This window comes from Polypterus senegalus, chromosome 1 (genome assembly GCF_016835505.1).
Source record: "Polypterus senegalus isolate Bchr_013 chromosome 1, ASM1683550v1, whole genome shotgun sequence".
Lineage (NCBI taxonomy): Eukaryota > Metazoa > Chordata > Cladistia > Polypteriformes > Polypteridae > Polypterus > Polypterus senegalus.
The window spans coordinates 90,190,057-90,211,208 of record NC_053154.1 but is presented as its reverse complement, the minus strand read 5'-3'; the positions used below and the strand labels follow the sequence as shown (position 1 = coordinate 90,211,208).

The following is a 21,152-nucleotide window of genomic DNA, read 5'->3' as shown; positions in this document are numbered from 1 at the left end:
TATTTTGAGAACTTATATAGAACTTTTGAGAATGCAACGTATAGTTTTGTCCAAGAGGAAAGCAATGTTGCCTCAAATCAATGGCAAACTTTTGTAGGGTGTGTCCCTGAGACTTATTAATTGTCATCGCGAAGCAGAGCCTTACTGGAAATTTGAGGCATTTCAATTCAAATGGGAGATCAGAGGGTATAACGGTGATGCCAGCAATACATTCAGAGTGTGGCGCTCTGCTTTTTCTGTGTAGCTGCCTTCACACAGCCTCTCCGCTGCTTTATAAACGAACGCCATAGAAAGCCATCACCTTGTAAATTGTGTAATGCGTTTTTTGAACAGGTTTGATGCATGGAAGTGATCACTTCGACTGCGTGCTCAGTAAGTTCTCGTGAGCTGCTATCTTGTGTGATGTTGCATGTCTACGGCTTAATTTAATGTTATCTAAGACCCGTACATAAAAGTTTCTGGCTGCACTCCGGTTGTAATATGACGAAGCTGCTCAAGCTCACTTTTGAGAATGCAAGTATAGTTGTCCAGGAGAAAACAATCTTGCCTGAAATCAATGGCATCGTTTTGTAGGGTCTGTCCTTGAGACTTATTACTTGTCATCGCGCAGCTGAGCCTTACAGGAAATTGGAGGTATCTGAATTGAAATGGGAGATTAGAGGGTATAAAGGGGGCGCGAGGAATACATTGAGTGTGTATATATATATTTACACACACACACAAACATATATATATACATATCTATACATATACACATACATATACATACACACATACATACACACACATATATACACACATAAATACATATATATATATATACATACACACATATATACACACAAATACATATATATATATATATACATACATACACACACACATATATAAACATATATATACATATACATACATATCTACATATATACACACACAGCTATTTCAGATCAGTGCAATACGCTGTTTGTTAAAACGGATGACACCCGCTTTACGCAAGTCTGCGGATATTATGAACTATCGTATTTGTTCAAGTTCTATTTAAATTTTAAATAGAAGGAATTTTTATTTAGTCGACAGAAATATCTTTGGTAGGAATGGTAAAACAGACAGGAATATTATTCCTGAATAAATCAACTCAAACCTTAAACAACTTATAATATTTTGCTCTCCATAAAAATATATCCTGTCTAAATTATACAAGTTAGAAATAAAGTAAACATTAAAAGAACAAACATTCAAATTTCTTTACTCTTATGTAATTTTATATATAAAAATAAACTTAGATTTTAAATATCCCAAAAGATTTTGCTCTCCATAAAAATATATCCTGTCAAAATTATACAAATTCAAATATGAACATGCTGCATAACAAAACCTAGAAATATAAATAAAATGTGTTCCTTTCAGCAATAACAAATCAAATCATTCAGTTGTCTTTGCTCATATGTCATTTTAGAGCTGGACGCCTGGCATCTTTTTTTGGCAACAGGTTCGTTTCTGTTTGGTGTGAGGTTCTGTGTTGTGGAGATTCTCAGGATGGATTGCAGGTGCTCATCAGTGAGGCGACTCCTGTGTGCTGTTTTGTTAGTCTTTATCACTGAGAAGAGCTTCTCACACAGATATGTGCTACCAAACATGCACAAGGTTCGAGCCGCATGTAGACGGACTTTTTGTTCTTCAAAGTCACCAAAGCGCCGCAAACTCAGTGCGCCAGTTTATCAGCAAAGTGCGATTTGGGAACACCGTAGTGACGACTTGGTTTAACATTACTTGGCAACAGGGAAAGTGGGGCAAGTGGTTGTGTCTCCCATAAAAGCAGCTCAATTGAAATCACTTTGTGATTGTGCACGGGTAAAACGTCCGCTGAAGTGTCAGATTCTTATTTAATTCTTCTGCTTTCTGTATCTTCTGCATTGCATTCAGGTCTTTCAGGTTACCCTGATGTTTTGTTTTATAGTGCCGCCTTAGATTAAATTCTGTAATTACAGCCACATTAGCTCCACAAATGAGACACACGGGTTCAGTAAACATATACTCAGCCTCCCATCGGTTTTAAAGGCTCTATTTTCAGAATCAACTTTTCTCTTCAGCATCGTGTGAGCTAGCTTCGCAATAACTTGCAGCATCATAAGCTAGACTTGATTAACGCGTAAGTGTTCGCAAGGCAGCTGAAGCGCTGCATTATGGGATCTGTAGTTTATTGTGTTACCAGCGCTTCATATACCCGGCCATTAATAACAATAATACAGTATATAAAATGATCTCGGGTCGGATATAATTACACCGGGCGGATGTGGCCCGCCCTTGAGTTTGACACATATGGACTAAATAGAACTTGAAAAGATATATTTTTTCAAATGTGATCGCGCAATTCAGATAGAGTTGACGCCAAGACTACAGCCTGCATGCCTCAATAAGTCATCCTCCCTCGCTCTTACTTTTTACCGCTCATCTAATGAATACACTGAGTATGGCTTTACCAAAACAATCATTGATGGCTAATAAAGTATCCATTATTCGAGTATGTAGATCGGGTTATATATATACATATATATATATACCCGCGTATCGCAGCGAGAAGTAGTGTGTTAAAAAGCTAGAAAAGAAAAGGGAACATTTTAAAAATAACGTAACATGACTGTCAATATACAGTATTTGTTTTGTGAGTGTTACTGAGTGTTGCTGTCATCAAGGATTTGATTATCATTATTTCTTTCAATCAGGTTCGTATTTGTAGGATGTGTTGTGTTCAAGTTACATTCCGTGTTTGTCAATCGCTGTAAAGATGACAGGTTTCATTCATCGATTCGCTTCTTACTGCATCAATAAACAGCTCGCCTTCTTCTTTATCTGAGACCTGACACACTGCATGCACGGTTTTTTACACTGTCTTCCTTTAGCGGACATTGACTTTTCCAACGTGTGCTTTGTTTCCGCAGTAGTTGGATTTATGAATATGCTTGTATGTATGAGACGCTTCATATTTTTGCTGCCTTTTCAATTGTGTAATTCGGTTTTGTTCAGCTCTTTGGAACTGTTGCCTTTTATCTGTGCACTGCGCCAGTTCACGTGAGCCACTCGGTGTACATGCATCGAAGGTTCCCAGCTGTGCTGGTGCCATCTCGCTATGTCCATGGCTGTATTTAATGTTACCTTAGTCCTGGCACTTAAAACTTTCTCTCGCAGTTTCGCTGAGTTTGTGTCAAACACCACCCTGACCATCTCATCTTCCTCTCATAAGCACAGTCCTTCACCCGTGAATATTTACCCGTGGCAGTTTGCTATTGATTGCCGCTGACGGACGGCCTTATATGGGCAGGCACTAAATTACAAACGCCAGCGCAGCCTGTCTATGAACTTAATTTAAAGTGTAGGTTTACATCGTGCTTTGTTTCAAGTAGCAGAACTCATGAATATGGTTGTATATGTCACTCGCCGCTTCTTATTGTTTCGCTGCCTTCTCAATTATATAATGCATGTTTTCTTCAGCGCTTTTGAGGTCTTCCTGGTTTTCTATGTACTGCGTGATTACGGGGAGGCGTGATGATGTCACACGAAACTCCGCACGGCGTTGAAGCTCATCTCCATTACAGTAAATGGAGAAAACTGCTTCCAGTTATGACCATTACGCGTAGAATTTCGATATAAAACCTGCCCAACTTTTGTAAGGAAGCTGTAAGGAATGAACCTGCCAAATTTCAGCCTTCCACCCACACGGGAAGTTGGAGAATTAGTGATGAGTCAGTGAGTGAGTGAGTGAGTGAGTGAGTGAGTGAGTGAGTGAGGGCTTTGCCTTTTATTAGTATAGATATATACACACACACACATACATATATATATATATATACATATACATATATACATATATATATACATATATACATATATATATATATATATATATATATATATATATATATATATATATATATATATATATATATATATATATATATATATATATATATATATATATATATATATATATATACATACATACCTATCTATATATATATACACATACATACATACACACATACAAATTATATATATGTGTTTATGTATGTATGTATGTATGTATGTATGTATGTATGTATGTGTGTGTGTGTGTATATATATATATATATATATATATATATATATATATATATATATATATATATATATATATATATATATATATACTTGTGTGTATGTTTGTATGTGTCTATATGTGTGTGTATAGGTTTGGTCACTGAGTGCAAGGGAAAAATAATAAATTATAGTCTATAAGTTATTAAACAGTAAAACATTAACGCTTTTAAGAAGTACAGGTACATTGAAATTACATTTTCTATGTGAACGCTCAAATTTGTGCCTCTGGTAATGTGCCTTACCGCATTTAAAGAAAATTAGTTTTGTGTCCTCTGCAGTGTTAAGAGAGAAAGGCTTTGGTTTGGGATAAAAGGAAAAAGGTGTAAAGAAAGGAAAGTTGCCTTTTCTTTTATATAGTATAGAGAGATGTGTTCGCTGACGCTATGATCGCCTTTTGGGGACAGTCGCGTGGGTCTTGTGTAGACTGGTGAGACGCCCCGCCATTAATCGGCTGTGATGGCACTGTCAGTCCTGCACTCGTGCGTGTCTTCATAATTCGAGGTGAGGACCTGATAATCGATAATGCAAAAAGAAAGTGTGAATCGCCTTAATATTATTTTGCCGTGGTGTAGAAAAGGGGTCCCGTGTTTGCACTTGTCTGGGCTATAGCGCAGGGGAGGATGAAAAATTAAAAGTGCTCACTTTGACTTAAGGCAGAAGCGCAGTCAGCGCCTCAAAGGCCGGCACAGCTATGCGCTGGCTGCTCGACTTTTGCTGGGCAGGAGACCCCAGTTTGCAGACACGCTCATGATATCAAAAGTCTCAGCGCTTTTGGAGGTCATTCATATATATATATATATATATATATATATAGCAAAATACCCGCTACCAGCGGAGAAGTAGTGTGTTAAAGAAGTAATGAAAAGAAAAGGAAACATTTTAATAATAACGTAACATGATTGACATTGTCATGAGTGTTGCTGTCATATATATGCCTGCCTAAATAAGTCACCCTCGCTTTGCTCTTACTTTTTACCGCTCATTTAATCATGGCTAGTGGCGGAAAAATTATAAAATGGAAGGAGGATGGCTTTACCAAAACAATTATTGATGGCTAATCGATTATTCATAAAGCTTGAATTGGTGATCTGTTTTTCTGTGTTAACCTCATATTTTTTCATACTTCTTCTCAAACTAAGGTGGTGCGAGGGTAAAATGAATCGGATGCGCTTGATCAATGTAATCGTGTACCAGGAAATCATGCATTGACAAAAGCTCCCTTTGCTTGTAATGCAAAGTGTGATTAAATGCATTATTTTTAACGCTATGGAGCACATGCATCAAGCTTCTCAGCTGTGCTTGTGCTAAGAAAAGGAAAGATTTTAAAAATAACGTAACACGATTGTCAATGTGACCTTTTGTAAGTAGTGCCTGGAGGATTCAGTGTGTAGAAACTCTAGAGACAGCGTGTATTAACTTGTGGATTTTTCTGTGAGTATTTGGTGGCAGTCTGACGTGTTGCTTCGGAAGACAGCGTTAGCCGCGGAGCTCAGCTCAGAGCAAAATGAGGTGGGAGGGGAGATGATGACGTGACTCCCCCACCCGCCTTTAACTGTCAATCCCCACAAACACAGTCTCGGAATTTGCATAAGCACACCCCTTCACCTACAATTTTAACTTAGTTACAAAGTGATCAAAACTCGCTTATATCCCGCGCCCTCTCATTAAACTTGTATCCCGCATTACCTGTGGGTATGTGAAACGCCAGCGGTAGCCTGTCTATGAACTTAATTTAAAGTTTAGGTTTACACCTTGCTTTCTTTCCGAGCTGGCAACACTCATGAATATGGTAGTATATGTCACTCGCTCACTTCTTATTGTTTCGCTGCCTTCTCAATTATATAATGCATGTTTTCTTAAGCGCTTTTGGAGGTCTTCCTGGTTTTCTACGCACTGCGCTGACAGTCAGTTCACGGATTACGGGGAGGCGTGATGATGTCACACAAACTCCCCCCCACGCCATTCCAGCTCAACTCCATTACAGTTAATGGAGAAAAATACCTTCCAGTTATGACCATTAGGCGTAGAATTTCGAAATGAAACCTGCCCAACTTTTGTAAGTAAGCTGTAAGGAATGAGCCTGCCAAATTTCAGCCTTCTACCTACACGGAAGTTGGAGAATTAGTGATGAGTGAGTGAGTGAGTGAGTGAGGGCTTTGCCTTTTATTAGTATAGATAGATATATATATATATAAATAGATAGATAGGACAACAACACTCATATCAATGACAAAACAATTACATTAACAATCATCTTACGTTATTTTTAAAATGTTTGCTTTTCTTTTTCATAACTTCTTTAACACACTACTTCTCCACTGCGAAGCGCGGGTATTCTGCTAGTTATTACTACAAAATAAAAAAAGTTTCTGTTTTAGTTATGTGTTCAACATTTCTTGCCTCGTAATTTACTGTCACCCTGTATTTACCCAGATTGTTGAAGACATAGAACACACATGAAATATATATATTCCAACTAATGATATATTACTTAACCTATACAATTTCAAACACATCACAACCAGATAAACAGACTTGATGAGCTGGGAGAACTTTGCAAATGACTTCAGTTGAGTCGGTGGGGAATGGGATAGCAGACTGCTTGCTGCTTGTGCCGATTGACAGATTTGCAAAATAAAGATGCTGATGAAGAGGTGCAAAGGAATTTAAGTTGACCCAGTATTACAACTTTTTTCGTAAGCTTAAGGCATTCTAGTGTTAAAGAAAGTGGAGTAATAAACTGAGGAAAAGGAACCAGAGAAGTCACTCTGTGCAACTGGACAAATGGAACTGAATTCAGACCTTTTTATTTTGTTCTTTGATTAAAACGGACACAGTCTATATTTGGATAGCAATCTTATGCTAAGTGCAGCAGCTTATATTTTAAGCTGGAAAAAGAAGAGATAAAGAATTTGAAATTTCTGCTTAGTAAACAATATACTTGTTAGCATAACAGCAAAATGTATATTACATATTAACCTGTCAAGCATGTTAGCATTGTATCTACTTGATTTACATCATATGAATATTTGATACATGTGCAGCTTTTTCAAAGATCTTTTTTACTTGTGTGTGTCATACAGTATGTGTTTTGGTAAGAAACAAGTACTACATATTTAAAATGGTAATCCATATTTATAATTACACTTCAAGAATTACAAATGTTCAGCTGTTATACTGAAGAAAAACACACCTTTATAAAAATATTGTAAATGTATATTTTAACAGTGAATGTATATTTATATTTAAACAGTGTTTAAATGGAAACATCAATTAACTATGTGGAAAAAATAAATATGCATATTTATTAAAGAAATGTTAAAAACTACTTTAATCAAACTTTGTTTGAGATATCTACATTACTAAAATAATTAAACAATGATACCTTGTAATAATGAGAAGCATTTTATTTTCTTTAACGCAATAGGTATTAATGATAAATGTTTGAACATATTTTATTAGTTGAAGTATGCATTTTAAGGAAATTTTATTTTAGTATTTTTTATAGTAACTAAACAAGAATTTTGTTAATAAAAAATATTTAACACTTTTGGTCTATAGTCCTTATATATAATTTGATAGTATCCGTATGTATGGTGTTTGCATCAATGCCCCGTATGTATGACGATGTATGGTGTTCACGTCAATACCCCGTATGTATGGACCATGCAATGGGACACAGCCTCTGTAGTTAGAATACAACGTGGCAAACGGGGACGCAGTATTGCATGATTGGCTAAGAATGTTTGAATGCTTCAGTGACGCCGCTGGGTGGCCGAGTAAAGTCTGTGTTGGTTCGAGCAGATAACAGTAAGTTGTGTTTTAAAATATGTTATTAAATTGAGCTGACGTATACAAGCTGGAAGAGAATTCCCAAATTCAGGAGCACTATGAGAGACGCTCGAGCTCCCATAGGACAGAGTCCGATGTGTGGTACAGAAACTAGACTTGCAGATGAGGATCTGAGTGAGTGAGACGGGTGTCAGTCAGTCTGTTGGAGATCAGTTAGGTTGTGGAGAGCTTTAAATGTTAAGAGCGGTATTTTGTTTTGTATTCTTGTATTCTGTAGTTAACAGGGAAGCTGAGAGAGAATCGGTGTAATATGTTCAGTGGATTTAGAACAGCAGTTTATTATCCTGGCAGCAGAATTTTGAAGAAGTTGTAAGCGACAGATAAGTTTTTGTGGGATGCCACATAGAATAGCATTACAGTGATCTATACCTGAGGTGACTCGGGCATTAATCAATACTTCAGTACTGTGTTGCGTAAGAACAGGACAAAGTCTAGAAATGTTTCAGAGATGAAAGAAGGCAGTCCGCGAAATGTTATTTATATGGGAGGAATTTAATAATAATAATTATTAGTATTATTTAATAATTGCCTTTAATAGTGTATAAATGGATATAAATAATTACATTTAAATGATTCCCCCAAATCTGTTGTAAATAAACAATACTGTTTTAAACTATATTGCATTTTCATCAGAAAACCCAGTTTCCACGTCTGCGTGTATTAGTTTAAATGGCACTTTTACCACTCGCAATACGGCACACACGCTAACGTATCATGTTGACTGGGCAACACAGTAAATGCATCTATATATATCTATAATTTGTTGGCTTTCCGACGTAGCATAAATAAAGTTAATTCATCTCACTGTGGTGCGTATTCCGTACGTAATACCTGCTTTACACGAATATACCCATACCACCAAAAAAAAGACATACAATTCCACGGTCCACTTCAGATGCTAGACAAAAGTCTATTTCAAGGGCATCTCAAAGGCCACAGCAGAGACAATCCAAAGTGGAGGAACTTACAATAAAATGTGAATCAGAAAACTGTTTGTTCTGTATCTATCTTCTGTTTCTTTCATTTGGGAAATTCACCACTTATAGATTTCCGGACAACGCCGGGTACTCCTGCTAGTTTATTTATAAAAATACTAAAGTTCTTTAATACAGAACATAAGACTTCCATGCATCTGGTTATGCGGAAGCTTGCTGTAAAAAGTTTTTAAAGGGATAAAGGAAGAAAAAAAATTCAGAATTGGCCAATCATGACATGGTATCAGCCTTAAAAAAATAACCTGATCAAAGCATCCTTAGCTCCACTTAAAACAGCTACAATAGTGTTTCCCAACCTCGGTCCTGTGGCCCCCCTGTGACTACAGGTTTTTGTTCCAACCAGATTTCTAATCAGTGACTACACCTGATGACACTGATCTCATTTAATTAGCTGGTATTATTTTTCTTTAACTCTACATTCAGAAAAGCACAGCAGCATGATTTTTACATTTAAAACTAGAATTACCAGAGCCTACGAAAAAACTTGTATATCCATCCCACCTTAAATCGCTTCTCACCTCTCCATCACCGTCTTTTGTCTTTTAAATGTGTTGATAAGCGGCAAGCAGTCTGCTATCACACCCCCCACTGGGGGCACAGTTTTCCCAGCTCATGTCTGTTTACCTGCGTGCCAGTTGCTTAGAGTTGAATAAAGTGAGAAGTCAAGCAAAATGACACCTTTTATAAATACTATATCGTTATTTGGAACACATTTATTTGATTCCATGTCTACAACGATCTATGTACACACATCGTTAAAAATGAAACGTTTTTCATGTTTTAGTAATAATTGACAAAATGTAGACATGAAGTTTATAATGTGTGAAGCCTGAAGTCCAAATATCAAAGAAACACTTTCACAAAAGGTACAAATATAACAGAACAAAAATATAACTGCAGAAAAAGAACACGCATTAGGGTGCGACATTGACACAAACTTACTACGACTGCTTCGGTGGTGCAATGGTATCAACTGCTGACTGGTAATCAAATCTTCACGGGTTCGATCCTCGACGAGTCTGTTTTGAGAAGTGAGCTGTTTTTATTCTTAGTATTTTAGAATAAAAACATACATTTGATTTCAATATATAACAGTCGATGTAAATGTATAATACTTGTAAAGGTTAGCTTTTTTTTTTAAATTCACTTTCATTCTCTCAGTTGTGTTCTATATATATTTGTAACCAAACTTAGTTTTCTAATTTCTATATTGTTCCCAAAACATGGAACTTGGAAAATAATACATCACTTAATTAGCCCAGGAGTCCAATTAAAAACAGAATCTGGTTGGAACTGGTGCTGGGCGATATGACGATATATATCGTGGGGACGATAGAAAAGTGTCTATCGTCCTATTTCTCTTCTATCGTTTCTATCGTAATTTTATCAATTACTAAAGAAAATATTGCATTAAATAGGCTATGACAAATGAATGATAATGTCTTGTCGCTATGCAATGCATACTCTACCCTTTATATAAGTGATAATCAAGAATAAAATGAACTTTTTCGCAAAGAAACTCTATCTTGTGGTTTTGTGACAGTTCAGTTAAATGTCACTTCAAAATAAAGTTGCAAAAAAAAGTATGCAATGATATTTTTGTCAAACTTTTCAGAGAATAACTTGAAATGTACTTTATTGTGGGTGGTATATCGTGATATATATCATTATTATGATATAAAATAATCCATATCGTGATATATGATTTTTCCATAACGCCCAGCACTAGTTGGAACAAAAACCTGCAGCCACAGGGGGGCCACAGGACCGAGGCTGGGAAACACTAAGCTAGGATATTTTATTTTCTACCTTTTTTTTTTCCTTACCATCATGAGCTGACATATTCACAGACATCTTGCACGGAACACAATGCTAAACAGTGTAACAGCCAGCATGCTGGTGTTCATGGTGGTCTATTAGGTTGCATCTGTCAAACAAAATTGTTTGTTTTAATATTGAATGTGTCTCACATGTGCAAGCCTAATATTTGTAAATATTCATCATATTTGGATCACTTGAAAAACGGATTTCAACAGTAAAAAATTAACAACAACGAATCTGTGTCAATTTCAGCTGCACTGAAAACATATCCAAAATGTATGGCTCTGTACGTAGCGTTTATTCAAAAATAAAACATGGACATAATTCTGCAGTTTAGTTTACTTTAGTTAAAGTTCAGAGAGGCTGTGAAAGGTAACATAGACATGTCTGATGAAGTTAAAGATACTCCATAAAACTAAGCTTAATAAAGTTCTGTTGCCATACACAATGGCTAGCACCACTAACAAACATGAACCCACACTTTCGTTACAACAGGAAGTGCAAAGAACACTACATTGAATTTTATATATATATATATATATATATATATATATATATATATATATATATATAAATAGGTCTCACCTCAACATCTCTTTGATAAACAGAAACAATGAATTGCATTGGCATCTTCACTGTTCAGCAGAATTTTACGTATTTGTGTAATCTTATCAGCATCTCCTTCAATTTTTTTTTCTGTGGGGTTCCTTCCAGTATGAGAAGTATAGTTAATAAGGAAAGAAGTGTTCAAATCACAAGTGTAATGTCAGGCCTGGAAAAATTACCAAGGTAGACCCTAGAGTATGGCATTGATGTATAGGATTTAGAACCGTAGAAAAGAGTGAACAGTAGGGATAAGCATTTAAAATAACTAGAAATTAAAATACCTGTGCATGATACAAGAAAACACGAAAATTCTTTAGTGGGTCATTTAAGGATTTTAAATAAAGTGGGGGTGTGGTGGTTGCTGCTCTTTTTCTAATTCAAAAGACAAGAGGATGCAGAAAGGTTGCACTGATTCACAACGGAAAGCATTCAAGCATAAATGTGAAGTTAACTGAAAATGAACCTATTTCAATATGTAAAATATATTCTGCAACGGACATATACCAAGTTACAGTCCTAAGTGTCAGACGCAAAAAGGCAATTATTTTTTCCTCCCATACAATTTTCAACCCTCTTACTTTACTAGGCAAAATAAAATATACTTCCTTCAGTTTGCACAACAATCAGCAGCTAGGAAGCACAATATGATTTGTCAGCTTTCTACATTATTCCATATACTGTATTTGTATTTAGTCAGATATTTTGGTGGATTGTAGTGATAATTACTAGAACCTGAAGAAGAATGACATACAAATGGTCAAGCATGGATTTGGCAGTGACATTGTATGAGGATACATAACTGTATCAGGACCAGAACAACTTGCTATTTGATACATAAAGACACATAAAAACCCCTTCAGAAAAGAACTTTTACTACAGGTTGACATTCAAAAATCTGGCCATCAATTATATGGTTCCTTCAGATTTCCAGCATGGTTTTCGGAGCGCAAATTTACAGTGTTGGCACGTCACTGTGTTCTGGAGGTGCCATTTATGTTTTGATGGCGCTGTAGTCGATAATCTGTTGGGTCTTGCTTGCACCTACTAACAGGCATTCCTGCTCAGTCCTTCTCATTTTATCATTTATTTGCTGCTGTATAGCCCCATTATGGATTCAGCAAAGAACAGAGGTGGCGTAAAACATAAATATCGTAAGTTGTCAATCGCAGAGAAATTGGAAGTGCTAAAAAAAAAAAAAAACTTGATAGCAGCGCGTCTGTGCGAACCATTTGTGAACCATATGACATTGGCACCTCAACAATGTATGATATTAAAAAACAGAAAGAAAAACTGGTAAAGTTCTTTTCTGACAGTGGATCAAAAAAGCAAATGTTTGTAAGGAAGTCAATGACAGAGGGAAAAAGTTTGGAACTGGATTTTTGGTGATTAATTAAAGGAACAAGCCAAAATGGTTCGTGAAGAGCTGGGAGTGCAGCACAAGTGTGAATATTCAGAAGATTGGCTGCCTCGTTTCAAGTCGCAACATGGCTTACAGCAGGGGTGCCCACACTTTTTCGGCTTGTAAGCTACTTTTAAAATACATACACAGTATACATACTGTATACATACACAGTATACTTTATACATAAAATGTATGTTGTCGTACCTTGCATAACTGAATAACCTTTATGGCACAATAACAATTCAATACATTTATGGTCACTACAGCATTTGGATTTAATAATCGTCATGTGGGAAAAGGCTGACTCGCATAAATAAGTAGAGCCGAATAATGCAGTCAAGGAGCTTTTGAATTCAGCCGAGTGAAAAATGACAGCTGTCCCGATTAACTGCGATTTTAGTTCCCTCTCCTTTCTCTTTCTCAGATTGCTTTTTGGAAGAACGTCAGTTTCGTAGTTTTTATGAACAGTTCGAAAATGCCTTTCCACATTTTCCTTCTTTGAAATAGCAATGATAAGATTGACAGATCAGACAAATGCACTTCGACTGTGACATTGTGAGAAAAAAATCCTCTTCCAATTCGACATCCAGCCCATACCCTCCCCAAACATTTTTTATTTATTTTTTTTTTTTTTTTAAATCTCTTCTTTAGTTGATATAAATTGGAAGCCTAACTAGATCACAGCTGGAGTTTTGCAGTAGCTTGTGTTTTTGATCATGTGTGCAGGATGACCAGTGTGTTAGAAGAGAAGAGATCTCAGACTGGCCGCCCTGTATGTCAATCAAGTGACAAATGCCATAGGGGGGATATATGATAGACTAATGTTTAAAAAAAAATTTTTTTTTTGAATGCAACACGATCTACCTGCACTACCTCTGCGATCTACCGGTCGATCGCGATCAACACATTGGGCACCCCGGCTTACAGTTTTGTCTGGTGTGTGGGGAAAAACGTTCAGCAGACAAAGACACGGCTAGAGCATACGTGGATGAATTTGCAAAGTTAGTTAGTGATGAACATTTAAGTCCTGAACAAGTGTACAATGCTGACGGGACTGCCTTGTTTTGGAGATGTACACCCAAAAGAATTCTAACAACTGAGGATGCAGAATCGCCTTCGGGATTTAAAGTTTCGAAGGATCGCGTCACGGTAATGTGCTGCTCTAATGCTGCAGGTACCCGTAGATGTAAGTTGCTCGTTATTGGGAAAAGTTTACATCCGAGGGCCTTCAAGAGTATGACACAGTTTCCTGTCCATTACCATGCCAACAAGAAGGGGTGGGTTACCACTGATATTACATTTAAATGGTTTCAAAAATGCTTTGTTCCTGAGGCTAGAGCTAACTAACATTCTGTAGAATTTTTTATTTAGTGGGTGAACATTAAAATTTCATTTGCTTTTCATTTAGTGTTTAATTTTCTTTCCTTAAAGGACTGTACAGGTAGTCATTTTTTGTAAAATATATACAGCATCTATAACCATCCAAAATCCGGCAACCTCGGGACCTGAATGTCAACCTGTACCTGAACAGAGGCCATGCTGTGGCTATTTGGTTACTTATTCTAATACTGCTAAAAAAATTATTTAAAAAATGGATATTTATTACCATTGGCATATCTAGGAATTTTTTTACTATAACAAAACTAACACACACGGTCCAACTACTTTGCCTGACTATACAAAATTACATAATGTTTTCCTAACACTGAACATAAAAAAGCAAAACAACAAGTCTATACTTGATAATTACATGCTCATTTATCAATTGATTTACTGTAAACAAGCAAACAGCTTATGTTTGGGGCAAGATGCATTTATGCCTATATAAATATGTGAACAGTACTACAAAACTACTTTACTGTAAATTCAAACCTGATAGGGGGAAAAAAACTGACTAATTGCATTAACATTTCAGAGTTAAAGTTAGCAATATTGTATGCAAAGGCACTTACTGAAGAGTTCAGCACAGACTTGAAAAGAGGGTTGGGTCTAAATACCAAATTACTAACAGATGTCTATGATTACAGTATTGCTGCAGACTGTGTGAAATGATGATCATGCATTTAGAATTTTATTCACAGTTCTACTAAATTCACTAAGGATTTCTGTTAACTGAAATTTGATAAATATATAAAAACAAAATTCTGAAAACCAGTTTGGAACAAACAAGCGAGTATACCACTGCTTGCCTGGAAAGTAATGCTTCTAGTCTTTAGTCTCAGGCTTTCTTTTAAACAAGACACAGATTTACCAAATGAGGGTTTTTGTTCTCATAAATACACAGAGTCAAGTGGGCCCCTAACTGTTATCATTTCAATAACAAAAAACATAAAACTCGCCCTGCCCATTAATATGCAACTAAAAGACTGCTGACTAAAGTATTTACGTTGAAGCTGTGTCATTTTTAACTTGTGTTCTTGTACCTCATTTGCTGGTTTTTCATCCTTATCTTTTCCAGCTTGGGCAAAATTACAAAATATTTGTTTTACAGCTACAAAAGGTGATTACTGAGATCATTAAAGCACAAACAACCTACTAGTTTGGCTAAAGTTAATCAAAGAACATAAGTATAATTATTTGTCTTATTCACATATGCCCTAACTTACAGTACTTTACAACTGTTTCATGTGAGAATGGGCCTAAAATACCCCTCACTTGCCAGTATTTTGCAGATGATGTTATAACCATATGATAAAAATAACATCTATATTTGCATAGATAAAAAAAGATTAACAGGGAGGAATATATGCCCTTCTCCTATACTTTATTAGCACAACAACTCAAACCGAGGTATGATTACTGAAATAAATACAACTAGGACAGTAAAAACTGAGAAACCCACATCCACATAAAGTCACCACACAGCAAGAACCACAGGTTTACTTAGTGGCCTGAACAGTCTTTTCCAAATTTAATCCTTGACAGCATTTAAAATTATTAATTTAATAAATAAGTGCTTCTTTCAATTCAGATTAATCTGCTGCTTCACTTGTGCTACTGATTCAAAAGAAAAAAACATCAGAATGTAAAACATAGAACCTCCATTATTCACAAATGCTGGCAGACCTCCACAGTTCTCCTTAAATCATAGTATTACCAGAACATTCCTCATACTGCTTAATAATCTTCTAAGAGTAGACAAAATAACAGTCTACAAATCTCCATTATTCTGCATAGTTGTGCAAGTTTAACAAAAGGAAATGAGCAATTAGTGGATTTTCAACATGTCCCATTTGTTTTGTTTAGAGTTAATTCCACACAACTGAGCATCCAGATGAAGATTACTAAACTGACAAACTATAAGATAAAAATATGAAACTACACTGTTGGTCAAATAAACTGTTATAAATGATAAGGGTAATGAATGTTACTATAGTTACTGGTTCTGAAAGTCTAAGTAAACAGAACAATACAGCTTGCTTCAGTGGTTCTTAGCGGATTTTACAACCACAAAAGGAAACTAAAGGACTGTGTTAGGAATTCAGATCTCTCTGCACTACGGAGCTGGACCTGCACAGAATAATCTGGGTAGTGACTGTTTGCCCTAAACATTAATAAGTAATTTCAAGAGAACACATTTATATATATATATATATATATATATATATATAATTCTGTACCAATGGTTTATAATTTTACTCTTAATTATTGGCCTTAAACAAGTTTGCATGGCCAGCTGCACTTCTTCAGGACAGGCACAATTTAATGTAAATCAATAAATGGATGCAAATGCCACATCCAGCCACGAAACCAACAAAATGAAAATTGCATATTTATCAGGGTGATTAAAGGATGGGAGATACTGAGTAAACTTACATAATTAAATCTTTCACAAGGAGTGCAGAATTAAAAGAACAAGTGATGACTAGGGTGCATATCAGATACTGGGTAGTCAGAAGCTACAGGATGATAATCATCTCGAGTTTTTTTTACTTCATGCATGTTTCTAACAAAAAAGAAAAAAATCAAAAGGTTCTTATAGCAAGTTTCACAATGAAAAGAGCACTAAGCAGTGCAAAAGTACATTGTTCTTTCCATTTTCGAAAACAAATGGGCTAAAAGCACTCCACTGCCAATGATCAAAAACAAAGAAAATAAAATAATAATCCTACAATGATGGCTAATAGTTGTCAGCCCCATACTACAGTTCACCCAAGTTAAGTTACTGAGATGTGCACAAACAGAACTCCCCTACTGAATTTGCTCCAGCGCTGTTAGGCTACTGTCAAAACTCTGTTCTGTTTTAGTGGGTAACTGGACTATAATCCAGGTACTGGGTACACTACTATCAATGAAACAATTCAAAACAAACGTCATATCATAAGCAGTACAATGCCAACACTGAAATCACGGGACACGTAGAACATTACGCAAGGGACAACTACCGAAATACATATTTTCAGGTAGGTCACTTAAAAAAATATCGTTCTGGTACTAATCAATGCTTTCAACACCTAAACATTTTTTCTTAAACAAGAATGCTAACTTTGTCGAAACTTCATATTAAAGTCGAGGTGTCAGTTCTTCTAATCCGTTAGTCTTTTAGAGTAGTCATTATTAAAATGACAATTTTGCCTGAACATCAATTTAGACAGCACCTTTCTTGATGCCTCTGCGACTGAAATTATCCGTTTCTTCGAGTTTCACACATTTGAGAAACATGTGTCCACACCACAGCCTTGACATGCTTTTCAAAAGAACAAGATGTAATTAAACCTCAGCCATGGATGCGAATCACTAAGGAAATGTACCTTATGGCTTAACTGCTAAAAAGTAACTTTACATCTTCATCTTGCTATTCAAAAGACACCACACCCTTGCATACAATGCAAAACAATACGATTTCTACCTGTTACTTTCTAAAATTAAATCTCCCAACGAACTCGTTTTTAACTTGAATTAACACTGAGAATCTCTAAAGCGCTGGAGGTCTTCAGGAAATGAGAAAAAAGCCACTCCTTAAAGCGGGAACAGCAGCGCCCCGCGCTGAAAGAAGTCTTCACTCGAGACCGCTGATTCAGGCGGCCTAAACTCAGAACCCAAGTGTGTCATACAACCATCAATCCCTGCAATACAGACGAAAGACTTTACTTACAGTTTCTGATGTCGGATATAAACACCGCCAAACCTCGCATTCCATCTCCCTTCGAAACAGCCGGCATTTTCTAGTTTAATGAATCGTTGTTGTGGCTGCTGAGTATTTTTCGAACCAAAAGAACGCCGGTTCCGCAGAGATGAAATGGGTCAAACGAATACTGACAGGTCCAGTCAAAACAATCCAACAGCTCTACGAGATCTATTACGGCTGGTGAAAACCACTCCAATCTGTGCTGCCAAGTCCACTCTGCAAACACCAGACCAATTGACCAAAACCAGCCCAAAGTGAGCCCAACCCACTTCAAGGGAAAGGGAAAAGGAGAGTAGGAGGTGTGCTTCTGAGGCTGGTGAGCCTGGAAGATGCCAACATGACCAATCATGTAACGGTATGGGCAGGAAGAAAAGTGCTTCATGTTACGATTGGCCAGCGTGCTGACAATCATAACCCGGTAAGAGCCAGGACGTTGAGTCCAATAAAAATTTTAAATGTTAAAACAACGTGTTATATTGACTCAGAAGATGGAAGCAAATGTGATTGTTACACAAAACTCAGCATTTTAAATGTTAAAACGTTATTTAACACCTGGCACAGTGAAATGCTGTTAGAATAATTTCATAAAGTGTATAGTCAGGTCCCCCCTTTTTCACTTACTGGTACTACCCATAATCCTCAAGACTATATTTGCGTAAACTTAGACGGGAAACACACGTAGTTCAGCTCGATGGCAAGAAGACCCTGTGGGATGGTTTCATGGAAGTTGTTAAATAAACAAAATATTTCCTGTGGTAGTTGAATGGGTAGAATTGTGATCAAAATCCCATGTTTACATACAACTGACAAACCGAAAAGAAGAACGATATTTCATAACTATAATGGATGTTCTCTTTCAGTAAATTAATGTGTTCGATTTTGGAAGTTGGATTTCTGCACTTTTGTTGCAAGTCAAGAAAAATCATGCAGCATTGTGAAAAGGTATAAGGGTTAATTCAGAACTTAATGAAAAGTCATGAAAACCCGCATCGTTGGCCTATTGCACTTTTACCTAGTAACGTTCGGTGCATGGTATGAGAAAAAAGCGAAATCTAATAATCTGCCCATGCGTTTTATAAATCTACTAATGGCATCAGAATTTTCACTTAGTGAGTTAATAAAAGAATTATTGCAAAATATAATGCAAACAGGGGTAACGCATATTTCCTTTTTAATTTTTTTTTTATAAATATGCATTTAGAACATTTGATGTTATAAAAACTATACCGTTGGAAAAACATACTTTCTGAGAGAATGAATACACTTGAGCTGTAGAGGAGTTCAGGCCCAGCAGGAAGTACACGAGTGCAAATGCCTATCCATTGTTTAGATTAAAAATGTATCACTTGGACTGATCCCCGGTGGAACATAAAGTGCACATAGACATTACGCAAAACATTTAAAAAAAATGCAAACCAATACACACATGAGTTTACATAAGAGGTCAATATACATTCACTTCAAAGAAGTCCAGTACTGTCCATATGCCAATGTGTCTTTATAAATGTATAATGTAACGGCACAATTGGAGGAGGCACTACATAGAAGGATGGCTACAGACAAAAATGTGCCTCAAAAGCACATTTTAGCATGCTGTGGTGAAATGAGTTTTGAAATATCTGGCTAACTTGCAAATAACCTAGTTTCAACCAAATAACTAGACATAGACAAGGGCACAATTTATCTTTTAAATGATATTTGACAAATCAGTTTTTTTACCTGTAAAGCTTTATGCATAGGAAGAAAATGGTTTAGGTGTAATTACACAATGAGAAAAGCACACCTTATGAGTAAGTTTTGAGGGGTCCTGGTGGGCTTAGCAGCGTCTACAAAAACTAAATGCATCAAGGCAATTACAAGCAGCCATCCCACCTGAACTTCAGAATAAGTAATCCACTTGAAGCAAGCATGTTCATGTTCTGGCCTTGCTAGCATTTAGATGGGAAACCATTTAGGAAAAGCCTGGGTTGCTGCTGTAAGGTGTTGATGAGACCAGCAGGCAGTATTTACCTTGTTTTCTGTGTGTGGATCCCAAAACCTCAGTACAGTGTCATGGACATTGTGCTGCAAATAATTAGCACCATGCTTCAGATAAGATGTAAAATGCAAATAATTAGCACCATGCTTCAGATAAGATGTAAAATGCAAATAATTAGCACCATGCTTCAGATAAGATGTAAAAACAAGGTACGCACTGTCTGTGGTCAAATAAAAAAATCCCTGGACATTTTTCAAAAAGAGTAAAGTGTTTTCTGATGTCCTGGCTAAATTGCTCACGACACTGTCCTTTATTGGCTAAATTCATTCTCACCACTACACCACCTAATAACTAATGTGCAGTGGACATACTTGCGCAAGAATGGTTGTAATTGCATTATTCCAGTGGTATCCACACATTGGAGGCGATTGAAGTGGTTCCCCACTGTCTATTTAATGTGCTTTGAGTAGGATAAAAAAAAGCTTTATAAAATGCTGAGTTATAAAGCATTCTGTGTGGAGAAGAAGTCTCAGACAACTGTATAAATACACTTTTGAAGCAATATTTACAATGCTGCCTGCAGTTTTATAAAATGAATATGCCAGCATATGGCATATTAATTTAACAGCAACAAGACTTATTCCAGGGTTACATATTATATAATAACTAGGGCGCTCCGCCCCCTGCTCTCATCGCTCGCCAACACCCGGGTTTGGTTAACCAGATATACAATTTAAAGAGATCGTTATTTTCATGTGAATTGTTACATATGCATTATTTTCACTTTTACTTTAAAACTTCAGTTAAAACAATATTTGGAATTAACTTTTCTTCAAGATTGCATTGAATTATGATTCCGTGTTTGGATTTATATTGTGACAACGCAATGTATAACTGCCTGTGAGTGAATATCGTTTCTTTCTCTCAAATAAATAAACACGTTTTTATATTTGTCCCTGTGAGTTGTTAATTGTCATAGCAAAAACTATTCTCAAGGGAAACTGTAAACATTTTAATACAAATTGTATGTCAAGCTCTCTTTTGGTGTCTAATGTTATTTGCGGAAGATGTACTACTTTGCCTTTCTTGTCACCTGTTAAAATTTTACATGTTATAAACGTTCAACCAATTTTGAATACAACTAATCTTGTTCCATTGAAAAGTCCATCACTCATACATAAATTACGCAATAACATTACAATACATCCTTCTTTCAACAGTAATTCTGCCGGTGGA

General features: G+C 36.2%; 1 protein-coding gene across 5 annotated transcripts in view; it reads right to left on the bottom strand.

Annotated features, from left to right (window-relative positions):
• The window catches only part of LOC120529368 (AP-2 complex subunit alpha-2), a 162,549-nt gene extending 144,303 nt beyond the window's left edge, over positions 1-18,246 (bottom strand). For 3 of the 5 annotated variants that reach the window (XM_039753145.1, XM_039753146.1, XM_039753149.1), the window contains exon 1: positions 17,906-18,246. In XM_039753145.1, the coding sequence (XP_039609079.1) occupies positions 17,906-17,972 (67 nt within the window). In that variant the 5' untranslated portion in view covers positions 17,973-18,246. The remainder of the gene's footprint in view (positions 1-17,905) is intronic. The other 2 variants (XM_039753158.1, XM_039753167.1) reach the window with 1 other exon arrangement.
• Positions 18,247-21,152: the final 2,906 nt, after the last annotated feature.